Source organism: Aythya fuligula, chromosome 3 (genome assembly GCF_009819795.1).
Source record: "Aythya fuligula isolate bAytFul2 chromosome 3, bAytFul2.pri, whole genome shotgun sequence".
In the NCBI taxonomy this organism is placed as follows: domain Eukaryota; kingdom Metazoa; phylum Chordata; class Aves; order Anseriformes; family Anatidae; genus Aythya; species Aythya fuligula.
Window position 1 is genome coordinate 103,035,270 of NC_045561.1, and position 13,819 is coordinate 103,049,088.

General features: G+C 38.9%; 1 protein-coding gene across 5 annotated transcripts in view; it reads left to right on the forward strand.

Annotated features, from left to right (window-relative positions):
- The window catches only part of ASAP2 (ArfGAP with SH3 domain, ankyrin repeat and PH domain 2), an 82,503-nt gene that overhangs the window by 39,382 nt on the left and 29,302 nt on the right, over positions 1-13,819 (forward strand). For 4 of the 5 annotated variants that reach the window (XM_032184331.1, XM_032184327.1, XM_032184330.1 and 1 more), the window contains exons 6-11: positions 4,541-4,670; positions 6,316-6,401; positions 7,807-7,882; positions 8,379-8,465; positions 10,108-10,116; positions 13,686-13,789. In XM_032184331.1, the coding sequence (XP_032040222.1) occupies positions 4,541-4,670; positions 6,316-6,401; positions 7,807-7,882; positions 8,379-8,465; positions 10,108-10,116; positions 13,686-13,789 (492 nt within the window). The remainder of the gene's footprint in view (positions 1-4,540; positions 4,671-6,315; positions 6,402-7,806; positions 7,883-8,378; positions 8,466-10,107; positions 10,117-13,685; positions 13,790-13,819) is intronic. The other variant, XM_032184328.1, reaches the window with a different exon arrangement.

The following is a 13,819-nucleotide window of genomic DNA, read 5'->3' on the forward strand; positions in this document are numbered from 1 at the left end:
ATTGCTTCTGTACAGGAGATAGAGCCAGAAACTTACTGAGGCACATCATTTACACCTTTTTTAGCTGTATGGCAATGTCTGTGTTCCAGACACAAACCTGTCTTTCCTGAAAAGAAGAAATGTTAATTTTTTTTATAAAGACGACTTTATTTTTAGGCCTGGGAATATATATTATCCTCAGAAGTTTAATAAGTGCTCTGCTAATGCTATGAAAAATTAAAGCTTAATGAAAACTAACAAGCTTTTCTTGGGAAGTCTGGCTGGCTCCCTTTCCTCCTTTGCCATTCCCCTTTTAGAAGCTAGGCATGGAGTCTGTTATGCACACTTGAGTGAATAAAACAAGTTGTTTGAATGTGCTTATGGGATTATGAGATCAAGGCAGTAGTCTGAAGTGCATTACATCACTGTGCAGGAATGCAAGCACGCGTTTCTAGATATAGCCATCATCAACGATTTGCTTCTGAACCATCTGAAGTCAACAGGAGAATGAACAAGTTCTTATTACAGTCCTCAGTAAAGGTGTCTGCATAGCTCTGTGTTAGTAAGTGATGATGCTTCTAGTTTGTGCAACTCATTTTTTGAGCAATATTTAAGAACAATATCCAAAAATTCCACCAACTGTTCTCAAATTACTTCTTCGGGTCCGTACCTTGGTTCAGCAGATCATTGCTATGCATAGATCATGGATACTTCTGCCACCTTTTCTTTTGAAGTACGTACATCAGGCAAATTGGAGGACAAATAATCTTTAAAAGAGTGGCATAGAAAGTAAATGCTAAATGAAGTAGCTTTTATAGACTGCTTTGAGCCTGGGATTTCATATTAAGTATTTTTATTTAGAAAGAGAATACTTTTGAATTAAATGGCAAAAGCTTTGAATGAATCTGCATATATAATGGATGAAATACTGGAACGATTTGGACACGTTTTTCTCATTCTGCCCTCTTCTCCTCACCTCCCAGAGCAGGATGAGTGAAAGGGAAAAGCTGGAGATGCCTTACTTCTCTTTTTGGGTGATAGGAGAGATGGTAGGTGGTGCTTTGCTGTCAGCCTTGCCAGGCAGTAGGATAAAATCAGTTGGAGGCTCTCCCACTGCAAGACCAGAACGCCAGGGCTGAAGCTGCAGAGTCAGGCTGAAAAAGCAGACTAGGTGAAGAAAGGATACTTGGAGGGAAAATGTGTAACGCTGTTCTGTGAAACAAAATAGCCCTTGGAAGCACTCTGTTTGCCAAAGTGCACCCCCTGAGCTTTCCAAGTGCTGTTGCTGTTGTTCTGCACCTTCTCACCTGCATACCCAGACTGAAGTGCCTGGCTTACTGCTGCTGCATGGGGAGGGAGAGGAAGAAAGACAGCTCCTGCCCAGCCAGCTTGCTGCTGCTGTGTCTACACAGGGCGTGTTCCAGGTGTTTACCCACGTTCACTGATGGAAAATAAATGCCAGCCTTAGGCGTGTTAAACAGTAACAGGTCACGTCCTTCTGAAAGGTTTATTTTTTTATTTATTAAAAAGGAAAAGCAAAGAAAGAAGCCTACTTTGATGTTTGTTTATATCATGGTATGTAGGGCACGAGTTTCTTATTTGAAATTAAAATTTATACTGAAAAACAGTTGCTCCTCACGTTGGAGCTTTACAGATTGTCATATAGGGAAACTTGAATGGGCAAGGGCACTTATTTCTCTCTTCTACTTTTTTTTTGTTAGAATTCTTCATCCTGTGTTTCAGCTGTACTTGTCTGTTACCCCCATCAGAGCTCGTTGTTTCTTAGTCATGTGCAGCTGTGTTGTAAATGGGCTGAAGGATGCTCAGATTTTAATGGTAGTCAGCAAAGTCCATCTATATCTGCAATATGTGCAGCCTGAGCTTCAAGAACAGCAATTTTACAAAACGCTTCTTTCTCGTTGATCCTAGAAGATTTTCTTACAGTTTTCCCTATTTTCTTCTTTACTTTGCTTAATTGATCTGCCTGAAAAAACTGAATATGCTGTAATGTTTGGAAATCCCACTGCAGTACATCATAGAAATGTGTTTGCCAGAAGGATTTGGTGAATGTCACAGTACAGTGCCACCTGATGCTGCCAGACCTGGACTTGCCCCTTGAAATTTGATAGGAAACACAACTAAACCTTAACACCCAGAAGATTTGCATGCGGCACGGCCTTACGTGGTTCCTTTGTTTCCCTAGAAACAGGATCAGAAAGGAAATGGCATGGTACTGTAAAACAGCAGAACAGGTTAAATTCAGGACTACAGAGCTGCAAAGGTAGTTGGAGACCAAAAGCATAAGCAAAAAGGAAATGCAAACATGAAATGTACCATTGTGTACCTCTGGTGCTTGTTGCCAAGAGTGTAGTTTGCTGTTTTTTGTTGTCGCTTTAAAGCATCACTGAAGTTGTTGAAGCCACGGAACCAATTCCAAAGACCTCATCCTCCAAAGCACTGCCTGCTAGCCTCACCTCTGAGTTTGTTTCCTACACCATTTACGATGTGGAAACTTGCAGTTGCTACAAAAATGCAAGTGAAGCTCCTGCAAATGGCTTCAAGGATGCCTTGTTTCCCTGAATTATTTGCTGGATGTTGGTATGCTTTATTCTTGGTTTTACTACCTTACACCTCAGAGAGTATGCTTATCCTTTAAAGAGTAGTCTAGCCTATTCTTGAAGAGGAATTCAATTTCTGAAAAAAATTCATGCTGTAGTATTGTGTTTATTGTTTGACTCTTTGGGAGTTAGTGGTGGTCTGGTTGAACTAGCATTTATAAATGCCTTATGGCATGTAAATAAGCTCTTAATTTTAGGCATGGTTATGTCTATTGTTCTACACAAACAATAAAAACACTACCAGTTGACAGTTACTAAACTTGAATCACATCTCATTGAATTCTTTGGCCTTATGAACTGCTAGATGAATGTGGAAATTGAGATCACTGAAACCATCCTGGATCTTTGTTCGGAGGTTTGGCTTTTTTAGAACTGTCAAGGATCGCAGAACGCAAACTTTCACCTGGTGTGCTGGAAAGGAGCTGCATATTTGCCATTCTTGGCAACTCTTTTATGTGGCAGCATGTTTATTGTCCTTGTTCACACTTGGTTCTGCTTCATTCTTTTGTTCGGATTTGGTTTTCTATGGCTACAAAATGGCACGTTGACAGTAAGTCAGAAAGAATATAGACTTTTTTTTTGAAGAAAATAGAAGATTCTGGACTTGAGCTTTTCTTCAGGCAAATGAAGATTTTCAGACTATTTATTTCAAAGGAGAGGATTTCTCCTCAGAAGGTCCCTTTCCTGGAGAAGTTGCTGTGCCAAGAAGGAGCGTAACGTTGGCTGGATGTGCTGGCTGCTGCAATGCTGCAAGGGGCTGGCTCTGCCACAGCATCCCTGTGGGAATGCTGTGGGATTAATGGGATTCATTCTAGTTTTTCCTTGCTGCTCCAGGTGTAAGAGGAGATGGTTTCACATTCTTGAGAAGTGCAGAACACGCTGCTGCCTGGACGTCCTCAGCCCAGCTAGGATGTAAACTATCAGGGCAATGTTAACAGCAGGTTAAGAGAGCACTTGAGACACGTCATCTCTTCAGAGAGAGAAGCGAGAGACTCTTGACTGCCCCAGAGGAGGTGTGACAGTGCGTGTGTTATTTGGGCCTCTCGCCTGTTTCCTCTATTCCTGTGCAGTGCTTCCTCCCGTCCCAAAGCAGGGCAGCATTTCCTCAGGAAGCCCCCTTCAGATTTTTCTGCTTCTAAGCTGTATGAGTGACAAAAGAAAAGCCTTTCTCTGTAAATACCCTCACGTATTTTGTTCTATTAGCATCTTTTTCATATCAGGCTGGGCTAACTGGGGAATATAATTATGCTACTATTCAGTAATAACGTGAAGAATAACTGTAGAGGGGAGTTCTGCTTTGTCGTGGGCACTGGCTATTCATTTATATTCTCCAGGAGAACCTTCTTCATTCAGAGCTCTTGGAAAATGTTCGTGGAAACTTTGAGGGAATTAGGACAGCTGGTCTAGCAGACTTCTGGAGTCTGCAACGCAGCCGGCTGGCCGGCATTCCCGGTGCCAACTGGCTCAGTAGCAAGTAGAGATGGCAACTGTGATTTTGGCTTAAGAAACCCTGTATATATAGAAGATGACTTGATGACAGGCAAGACTCAATAAATCTGGTGACATAATTGAACTCTGTTAAGCAGTGTTTGGTCAGCTGGGATTAAGCATGAATTTTAATTGAAAATGTAGGAGGATTATTTTGTAGATGGATTTTTTTTTTTCTTCAACACAACAACTTAGTATCTTCCTCTCATTTAGGATCTTTCAGATTATGTCAGGAAATTATTTTTTAACAGATGATTGAATTAGATTTCAGCTACTGCATGTCACTGCTGATCTTTAGTCATTGTCAAATTTCAAATGAAATGGCATCTGGAAGTAAGTCACACGCAAAGCTGCAAGAGTTTGGCTCTGCATCTGTCAGTAGACTTTGCAAATAATCAGATTTCCTGATAGGCTTTGAATTTCGCACTTCACTGACTTGATTCTTTGCCTTGTAGTACAAAAATAGAGAAGGAGAAAAAAGAGCATGCTAAGCTGCACGGGATGATCCGTACAGAAATAAGTGGAGCTGAAATTGCGGAAGAGATGGAGAAAGAGAGAAGGTTCTTCCAGTTACAGATGTGTGAGGTAAGATGCAACATGAAATCTCTATTGCTCTGCTAATCTCTTTTAGGAACATTTAGAAAAACATCATTTTTTATGGCAAATGTGATGTTAAAGGGGAGTAGCAAGATATTAGTGGAGTCACATTGCTAAATCACTTTTTTTTTTGTCCTGATGTGCTAACTTTGGAGGGAATTTTCTAATTTCGCTTGAAAGTAAATTGCAGAATAAACAATGCAAAGCTCAATTAAACGCTAAGAGATGATAATAAATAAGCCTTTATGCTCCTACTTCACTCTAAGTTATTTTAAGCCGTAGATCATTCTCTACATTGTTCCCTGCACCGCCAGCTGTTGCAGCATTATGTGAGGAAAGACACCAGTTTAGTACACTATTGGCTGGTATTGAAAAAAAAGTGCTAAGGATGGAATCCAGTTGTCTTTCAAGATATTTTAGAGCTCTGCCACTTTGAAATCTTCGAAATCTGTGAAATTACCTTAAATCTGGAATAGCTGGGGCATATCCTGGGACATGTCACATTTTCTGATTTTCAGAAAAAAAGATTATACTTGGTTAACTCTAATAAAAAATGGGGACTTGGTTTTGTTTTAGTTAGTAAATCACAAGTGTTGGGAGTTGTATTATTAGTAAAAGCTAGTTCTCTGTAAATTGTGAAAGTGAACCTAATACCAGATGCTTAGAGCTCCACTTTGTACCAGCAGGAGTCAGAGAGGTGACTCTTCTGGGTACATGTTGTGTAGTGTGCATACATTTAGGCCAGTCGTCTGTTCATCAGAACCAGCTTGACAAGCCACATCATTGAAAGCTGGCACTTAAATACTGCTTTATTTTATTTGTTTTAAAATATCTGGGGTGAAATATTTATCCCACGTGGGTCAGCGAAAACCAGATGTGTTAGAGCATGTTCACCCCTTTGCCTGTAGGTCACTATCATTAAAATTTGCCCACATTTAATGGGCAGCTAAGCAAACCTGTAAATATCTGGCAATCTTAGTTCTGCTTGCATGGCCATCATCTTTTGTGCTACGGCATTCAGGGGAGGAGCTGCCACTTAATATGAAATCTGTTCATGCGTAATGCAATCTAATTATACTTTTTTTGTTGCTCGGTGCTAAGATTTTTTTAAATATCCTGCTAAACTGTAATTTTCTGTTATTACCGTGTGTAAGGAACTGGTAGAGAAAATGTTCAAATCAAAAGGCAGATGTAAAAAGATGGTTAAAATAATCCCTCCCCCCCCCCCCCCTTTTTTTTTGTTGGAATAAACTGCTTTCTTGCTTAATGACATCTGTTTGGCAACGGGTTTAACAACCAGTGAGATACACATCTTCATGGGCTGCTAGGTTTCAGAACAGGTTCCTAAATTCACGGCACAAACTTTTATGCTTCCTTTAGTAGAGGCTTCCACTAGGAGTCATGAGGGATGGGGTAACAATTTGAACTAACCATAGTGAGGTATCCCCACAAAGTTATCAGAAAGCGGCAGTGGCAACTCTTGCTTTTGTGTGATTAACCCATGAAGCCATAGTTTGAACTTCATAGTTCTAAATCCAGAACTGTTAAAGTTTGAAATATAACTGAAAATAAAATGTTAAATAATACTATGGTAGTAATCATTAATTTATTTCATCAATTACTGTTTCAACAGTACCTGCTGAAAGTCAATGAAATCAAGATTAAAAAAGGAGTGGACTTGCTTCAGAACTTGATCAAGTATTTTCACGCTCAGTGCAAGTATGTTTTCGCTTTTTTATACCTACACAATAACTGGAACAATATTTTGCTTTAAACTTTTGACATAATTGGAGTATTTTACTGGATTTAAAAAAATAGGTTTATAGATTTATAAATAAGTAAAGATTCAATTGGTCTCATTAAATCTTTTGACAAATTGCTTTTGTCAAACAGATCTGTAATTGAGTTTCTTACAATATTCCCAAGTATATAATGTGTTTTATTAGTACAGTAGAATATAATTGCTTGTTCCAAAGAAGTGCCACACAATAATTTGGTATGTTTTGTAAACTACTGCTGAAACAAAGCTATTTGTTTGGTCAATTTGTTAGTGGTCTATTAGTTTTGTCATTGGTTGTTGGTGTTTCACCTGTGTAAATGGCAATAATCTAAATTAATTCTGTACTCAAAGAAAATAAATGCATAAGCAGTGGGATCAAACTGTATTTAAAGTATCTCACTCTTTCTTTCAAATTAATTGGGGGACTCGGTATTAAAACACAAAGAATGATGTTCCTTTCTATGGTAATCTTACAGATCAATAACATAGCAATAAAGCCACAGCTATTAACTTGAAAGAGCTACTGTCAGCCTGTTAAAATCAGTGAATTCTTATCTTAAAGAAATGTAGGGTTTTTTTTATATTTAACTATGTTGCTTTAAAATTGGTTTCTCTTGTACTTGGTCACTCATCTCCTGTCCATTTAATAAAATTTCCCCAACATAAATGCTGTGTTGTGTTGTCACTTTCATGTCTGCTTCCCAGAGTGAAAGTATTTCTTTCGCTAATGTGGCAGCAATTTTTTAATCATATGTGTATACCCGTGGTTTCTTTGAATTTGTTTTGAAAATCTTACCTATTTTAGAGAGCTGCAATATTCTCTGTTGGAATAGAGAACATTATTGTGCCAATACACTAATACATATTATACAGTATGATTTAGCATATTCAGTTTGCATGTAGGCTGTAAATAATGCTTGGGAAACAAAGAGGCTTTCCTTTAGAGGGAAGATTGCATCAGGTGTGAAATGATTGGGCTCCAAGAAGTCACAATGATTTTATGTCTGCTAGAGCTTGTACTGTTCTGCAATGAATCTTGCTTGTTCTGGGCCTTCAAAAATTGCGATTAGAACCTGTGTTTGATGTGAGAGTGAAGAAAATTTATTTGGTTGTGGGTTGTGTCAGTTCTGGATCTGCTAAGGGATTTTGCATGTTAGAATAAGCTATAATGGTAATAAATATGTGAATCAGTCAAAGATGAATAAAAACTATTTTTTTAAGGTTTTGAAGCTTATGGCGTGGTATAATATGTACGTCTTCTCTTGGCAACTTTTTAAATAGAAAATACAAAGTAAAGTTTAATGTCTGCTCTTTTTTTTTTTTTTTTTTTTTTTTTTTTTAAAGTTTCTTTCAGGATGGGTTAAAAGCAGTTGAAAGTCTTAAGCCTTCAATTGAGACACTGTCGACAGATCTTTATACAGTGAGTTAGCAACCTTTCACTTTCTTTGTGCTTAGTTTCTTACAGTAAAACTGTGAACTTTTTTGTTCAGGCTACTTGACCAGTTTAATATTATTTTAAGGTTTTGAGGAGATTTTTGAGTAAAATTTTGTTTTAATATCATGTCCAGGAGCTCTAGATCCAGTTCAGAACCCCCCTGTGTAAAATGTTAGGAAAAGAGCCTCTACCATAAAATGTTTGCAGACTAAGTGAAAAACAACATATGGTTTCAAACTGAACACAAGGAAGCAAGAGCAGTGTGAGGCAATATTGAATTCTTAACCCAGCAACATCCTAGCCATTATCGAGTTTTCTGAAGATAAAAAGGAAAATAAATTTATCATGGTATCTTTTCTCTGTGTTTTCATTCTTGCTGAACATTTCTCAGAAAAATGAACCAATTAAGTAGCGAGTTTGGAAGAACTGTGTTGAAAAAGAAACAATAATTCTATTTTTAATGTGTTTTTCTTCATTCAAGATTAAACAAGCACAAGATGAGGAAAGAAGACAATTAACACAGCTTAGAGATATTTTAAAATCAGCACTCCAGGTTGATCAGAAAGAGGTGAGCATACAAGGTGATTTGATGTTGGAATGTCCATTATAACTTCTTCCAATCTAGTGTTAATTTTTGAAATGAAATTATTTTAACTTTCATCAGCCCCAAACCCTTTTTTTGTTTCTTCATCTTCGCTTTGATGCTGATGTTGAATGTTTCTGAAGGTGTTTTTTAAAGAGATTCTCACTAAAAATGTATGAGACGAATTTATTTTTGCTACTGCTATTGCAAAACACTTAAGTGGATGCACTGTCTGTGAGCTGACTGCAAGCAGGAGTGTCTGTGTTGCTCAAATGCAGAATGGAAGAACTTTGGCAGTAACAAGGAGACCCAATTAATATAATCTTATCTCACAGAAATATTCTGTGCTGTGTAAAAATTATGTAAAACTGAACTCCAAATCCCAAAACACTTCTGTCACCATCTGCAAAAAGGACAATGAAGCTTGCTGTTCTGCTGCAAAGATGCCAGTTTTCGAAGGTGCAAAAGCTGGGTCAGTTCAGCAACCTAACAAGTTATTTTTTGAGCTTCAGTTGTTATTGCTGTTAGATTTAAAGCATTCAGGAGTAATTTTATTTGGCAAGCTCTGATCTGGAGCCAAGCATCTTTTGTATAATCTAATCCTAAACATTAGGTCGACTTTTGTTTCAGATTGCTAGAGCTTCCTCTTCATACAAATCAAATCCAGCCAGCTTCCTTTGTGTGGCTGCTGGGCCGTGAGTAAGTGATGAATGAACCCCTCCCTTTTCAGGTTCTCGTTCCGAGAGGCATTACAAAGAAATAGTTTAGTCTGTAGACCTCGGACTTCCTTGATCTTTCTCAGTCTTGCTTTCATCTTTGTGTGAAGTTTATGCTGGCTCATAGCTTTAACAAGTGGCAGGCTTGCTGATAGGCATTAAATGCTCTTCACATCAAGGTGCTGTTTGTAGCCACGTGAAGTTTGTGGTAATGATGATTGTGTACAAAGTCCTATTCAGTCTACAGACACTTTCTTAGGTTCTGCCTGGTGCTTAGGACTTACTGAGGTGTGTATTTGCTAAATAAAACTTTCAAAATTGAACTTTGTGGAGTGAAAGACTAGTGATTCTAACAGAAATGGTGAGTACTTGGGATTCACCATTGACTGCTTACTCTCATTAAGGAATCTTTGCTGTTAAGGGCATGTTAGCAGGCTATTCTGTTTAGCTCTTTGTTCAAGAGAGGTAGCAGAAGCAGTTGGGTTTCATGATGGCTGGGAATGTTGCTCCTCTGTGTTCACCTGTTTATCAGAGATACTGATATTAATGTATAAGGAAGGCATGGTGAGCACACATCTTTTCACAGACTGAAAAATGTAATGGTATACATGGATTTTTTTTTACTTATACTGGTTTTGTTGCATGTAAAAATAGAAGTATTGAAAATGCTTTATTCTATATTCATTATATATCATTCTGCAAATACAGCTATAGATACTACCTGCAGAGCATGAGAAGTAATATAATTATTAAAGTTGTTTGAAAACATCAATTAATCGGTGGGATGCCAAACAATCCTGTTATAACTTGCTGTACAATCCACCAGTATTATTCTTGTTGCACTGTAATTTCCTTTACTATAACTGTTTTCTTTTTCCTTCCTGAAATGCATTTACATTTTGTGACCGAAGTCTAGGAGAGTAAGTGTTGCTATGTTTTAATGAAAATAGTTGGCATGCTTTCTTTCCATTCAGATTTCAAGAAACTGGATTTGTCCTCTGAGCTTTTTTCAGCTGGTGTGAGAAGAGTGCTTCTTTTTTCCTCCTCTTGTGTTTGTTGTAATACCTCCCCCCCCAAAAAAGGTGGGAGGGAAGGAGGAGTCAAGGAAAGTTGTCAGATTGATCTTGAGAAAGGAAATTACAGTAGGTCAAATTAGTAGTTTTCTATTTTCTCTCTTCTGGGATTGAAATCCAGTTGCTTGATTTGATGTTCTTGTAAGATTTTAAAGATGTGTGTGTTTTTAATTATTTTATACACAAAGTCTATTTTAATAGAACATTGTTGAACGTTTCTGTTGTAAAAAAAATATGAATATTCACAGTCAACCTTTTTTTGTTGTGTCTGAATATATTGTTTCTTCCTGCAGTGAACTTTGTCAAACTTGATTTTTACTGGAACTTCTTTTTTAAAGGTCTTTTTGTGTCCATCTTGATAAAAAGTTAGAATTGAAGGTAGCCTCAGAGTAGTATTTAGATCTCCTTCTGCTTCCTGTACCTCTTTGCTAGAACCTGCAATGTCTTTTGGCCACTGAAAAGTAGAATAAACTTTGTCTTAACAAAAATGTTGGTAGCTGTGCTGTAGGAGAGGCTGCCTGCAGGTGATCCTGGCAGATGCATCTGCTGGAAACTCTGTGGGACCGTGATAGATACGGGGTGGGTCTCTGAAAAATCCTGCTGGCGATGATACTGCAAATCCGAGAGAACCTCAGGCTCTTGGAAAGCTGCAAGGGCTTTTTGGCAGCTTTACGCACAGAAGGGATCCAGGCAGTCTGAGTGCCTGTTACATGGGAGCTGTGAAACAGCTAGCCAAAATTTTCAGTGCATAATAAGTTAAAGCACCTCGCATGGAAAGCTCTGTTGTGATCGAATAGTGAGGCTGATAGCCAGGTTTTTAGGCTCGCTCTTGCTGGTAGTCACAGACCATCCTTACAGGATACTGCTGTCACATTTCTTGAATTTTTAGTAGTGTTATTCAGCTTGATTTAGAAGTCTTTATGAGAATTTGAAAGAAATCATTTCCAACCTGGTTCTGGTCAGAGAAGTGATTCACTCTGAGCATGCTTCAATGAAATGACTCACCTTTTTCTGTACGCCTATCTGCATTTCCAAGCTGATAAAGTGGACAAAGTTCAGCTTCTTAGGCTCGTGTACTTCAGTCTGTCCTGCTCTTAGTGTGTTTGAGAGAGATTTAAAATGGCAATGCTCTGTGCTAGGTATATCCTGTGTCCTGCCGTGATCCATTTCCCTGTAGGTAATGTTCCTGTTCCGCTGGATCTGCCCCTGGTATCTGGGATTTGGCCTCCTGTTACGTGGAATATGCAAACCAGAAATAAGGGAGCCCACACGTGGAAAAGGCACGCTGAAATTGCCCGGAAAGATGTGAATTGTTAGGGTGATCTGTCATACGGCATCGCATCTTTTAGGAGCTAGACCAAAACTGTGAAGTTACTGGACAAAAGGCTGTGGAAAAGCATCACCTGGGAATCGCACAGGACACTAGAGATTTGGGCATGGCCCAAACCAGGGATTTGAAACTGGAAAATCTCCTGGTCTTGTCCTTAACTCCATGTCATGAAGTAATATGAATTTTTTTAAAGACACTGTCCATAGCAATGAATGTGTGGAAATGCACGTCATCTGCAGCGGCTTCCTCCCTAGCTGAAATGGGGCAGGAAGCTTGTCGTGCTGGCTCGCCACTTGGGCCAAACATAGCAACTGGGAGTAAACAGCAGCTGAGGGAAGGTAGCTGAAATGCAGCAGAAAACAGGCCACAAAATGTAAAACCAGCATCTTAGCTAATAGGAATTCTGCTCCGGGCAGGTGTTGGAGGTCATCTGAAAGCTCGGCGTAATTGAGGATGTGGAGGACGGAGATTAATTTCCTGTAAGGCCTCTGATCTTGGGAATGGAGTTCTGTCACTGAAGCAACACAGTAATGGGAGGCGGAGATTAAGGCAGTGGTAGGACATAACAGGCAGTGTCAGATCGGATTTTCTCCAGAAGTCACTAAAAATATGCCTGCGGGGATTGTTCTGTAGCCTGCCTTCAGCTCGCTCGCTGCTGAGGCTGAGCCTGACGTCCTGCAGCTGTGGAGCTGTAAGTGCACCGAGCAGGGCTCCTAGGTGGTGGCTCTGTCCCTACCACGTCTCTGACCTGTTGTGCCTTGCCATTACTGCTGGGGAGGATCCTGGGCAGCTGTGGCTGCAGCAGGAGCTGGGACAACAAGAATGTGCTGCTGGAGCTCATAAAGGTGCAGCACTTCATCTGTGCTGGCGCTCCTGGGGAAGGGCATGGCCCAAGCTTGTTCTTAGTTTTAGTTGTTTGCTTTTTTCCTCACTTAAATCCAGAGATAAGCCTTATATCTAGCCTAATGAAGTGTATGAATCAAATTGTAATTAGAGAGAAATCTTCTAAACTCGTACTTTTTATATTCCTATATATTTTACTTTATCATGTGTACACTCTGGATTTACAGACTGAAGTATCTTGTGACCATACTCGTAGCATATCTGAGACATACTGACTCATCTTCTTACAAAGGAGCATTTTTATCAAATTACTATGTTTATTTCATAATAGTTCTTAAGTGTTTGTCTAGATTAGCTCAGTCATCTCAGTGAGCTGTTTTCTTTGAGGTATTTTTTCCACTATACCTGTGTTTTCTGCCACCTATAACTAAGGTGTATTACACCTGTATAGAAAAGAAAATAAATTTTATAAATATTAGTCATCATTAGTGTATGCATTGAAAAGTTCTCTCCATCATGCTGCTGCTGCTAAGACAGCATGACCCATCAGATCCCTTGCTGTGAGGCTGATATTTTTCAAGGAGTCGGACTCTCGCAGCAGTGAGTCCTGCATCTGGGTAGTTCTGAGAGCAGTGACAGCAGCTTAGTTTAATCCCTGTCATTTTCAGTCACATCATTCTATGTTGTTTGATATAATTCGGTTTGTTTTAAGTTACTATTAAGAAATAACTTCTAAAATTTTTTCTACTAATTCCTGAGTGCCTCCTGAACCATGTTTCTAGTAACTCTCCTGCTTTTCAAAACAAATAACACAGCTCAGTTTCTACCAGGAAAAACCACTTTCAATTTATTTGTGTTTATTATTATTATTATTTAACAACAGAAGGATGCACTAGGAATTGCAGGTAATAATAATTTCTAGTGTTTATATACAGCAGCGTTCGCATGAGTTGGAAAGCCAGCTGCTCAGTTACTGTTCAGATTAAAAATAGATATAAAGGCAGCAGCAAAGCTAAATGAAAGCAAGGGGATTTTAGCAGGTGCTGATAATGCTTATTTCTTAAGGGTTTTTTTGCCATCCAAAAAAGAGATGGATTTTGTTCTTCTCACTGAGGAGGAAAAATGTGCTTCGTTTGGTCTGTAGGATTAGAGCAGGAGGAAGGGCTCTGAAGCTCATTAGTAAGAGAGATATTTTGGTTGAAAATGTGGAATGCATTACAAATTGCTGTTCTTTATGTTTCAGGATTCTCAGATTCGTCAGAGTACAGCTTACAGTTTACATCAGCCTCAGGGAAACAAAGAACATGGCACTGAACGAAATGGTAGCCTGTACAAGAAAAGTGATGGGTAAGTACTGCTGGACTCCACTGAGAGGGG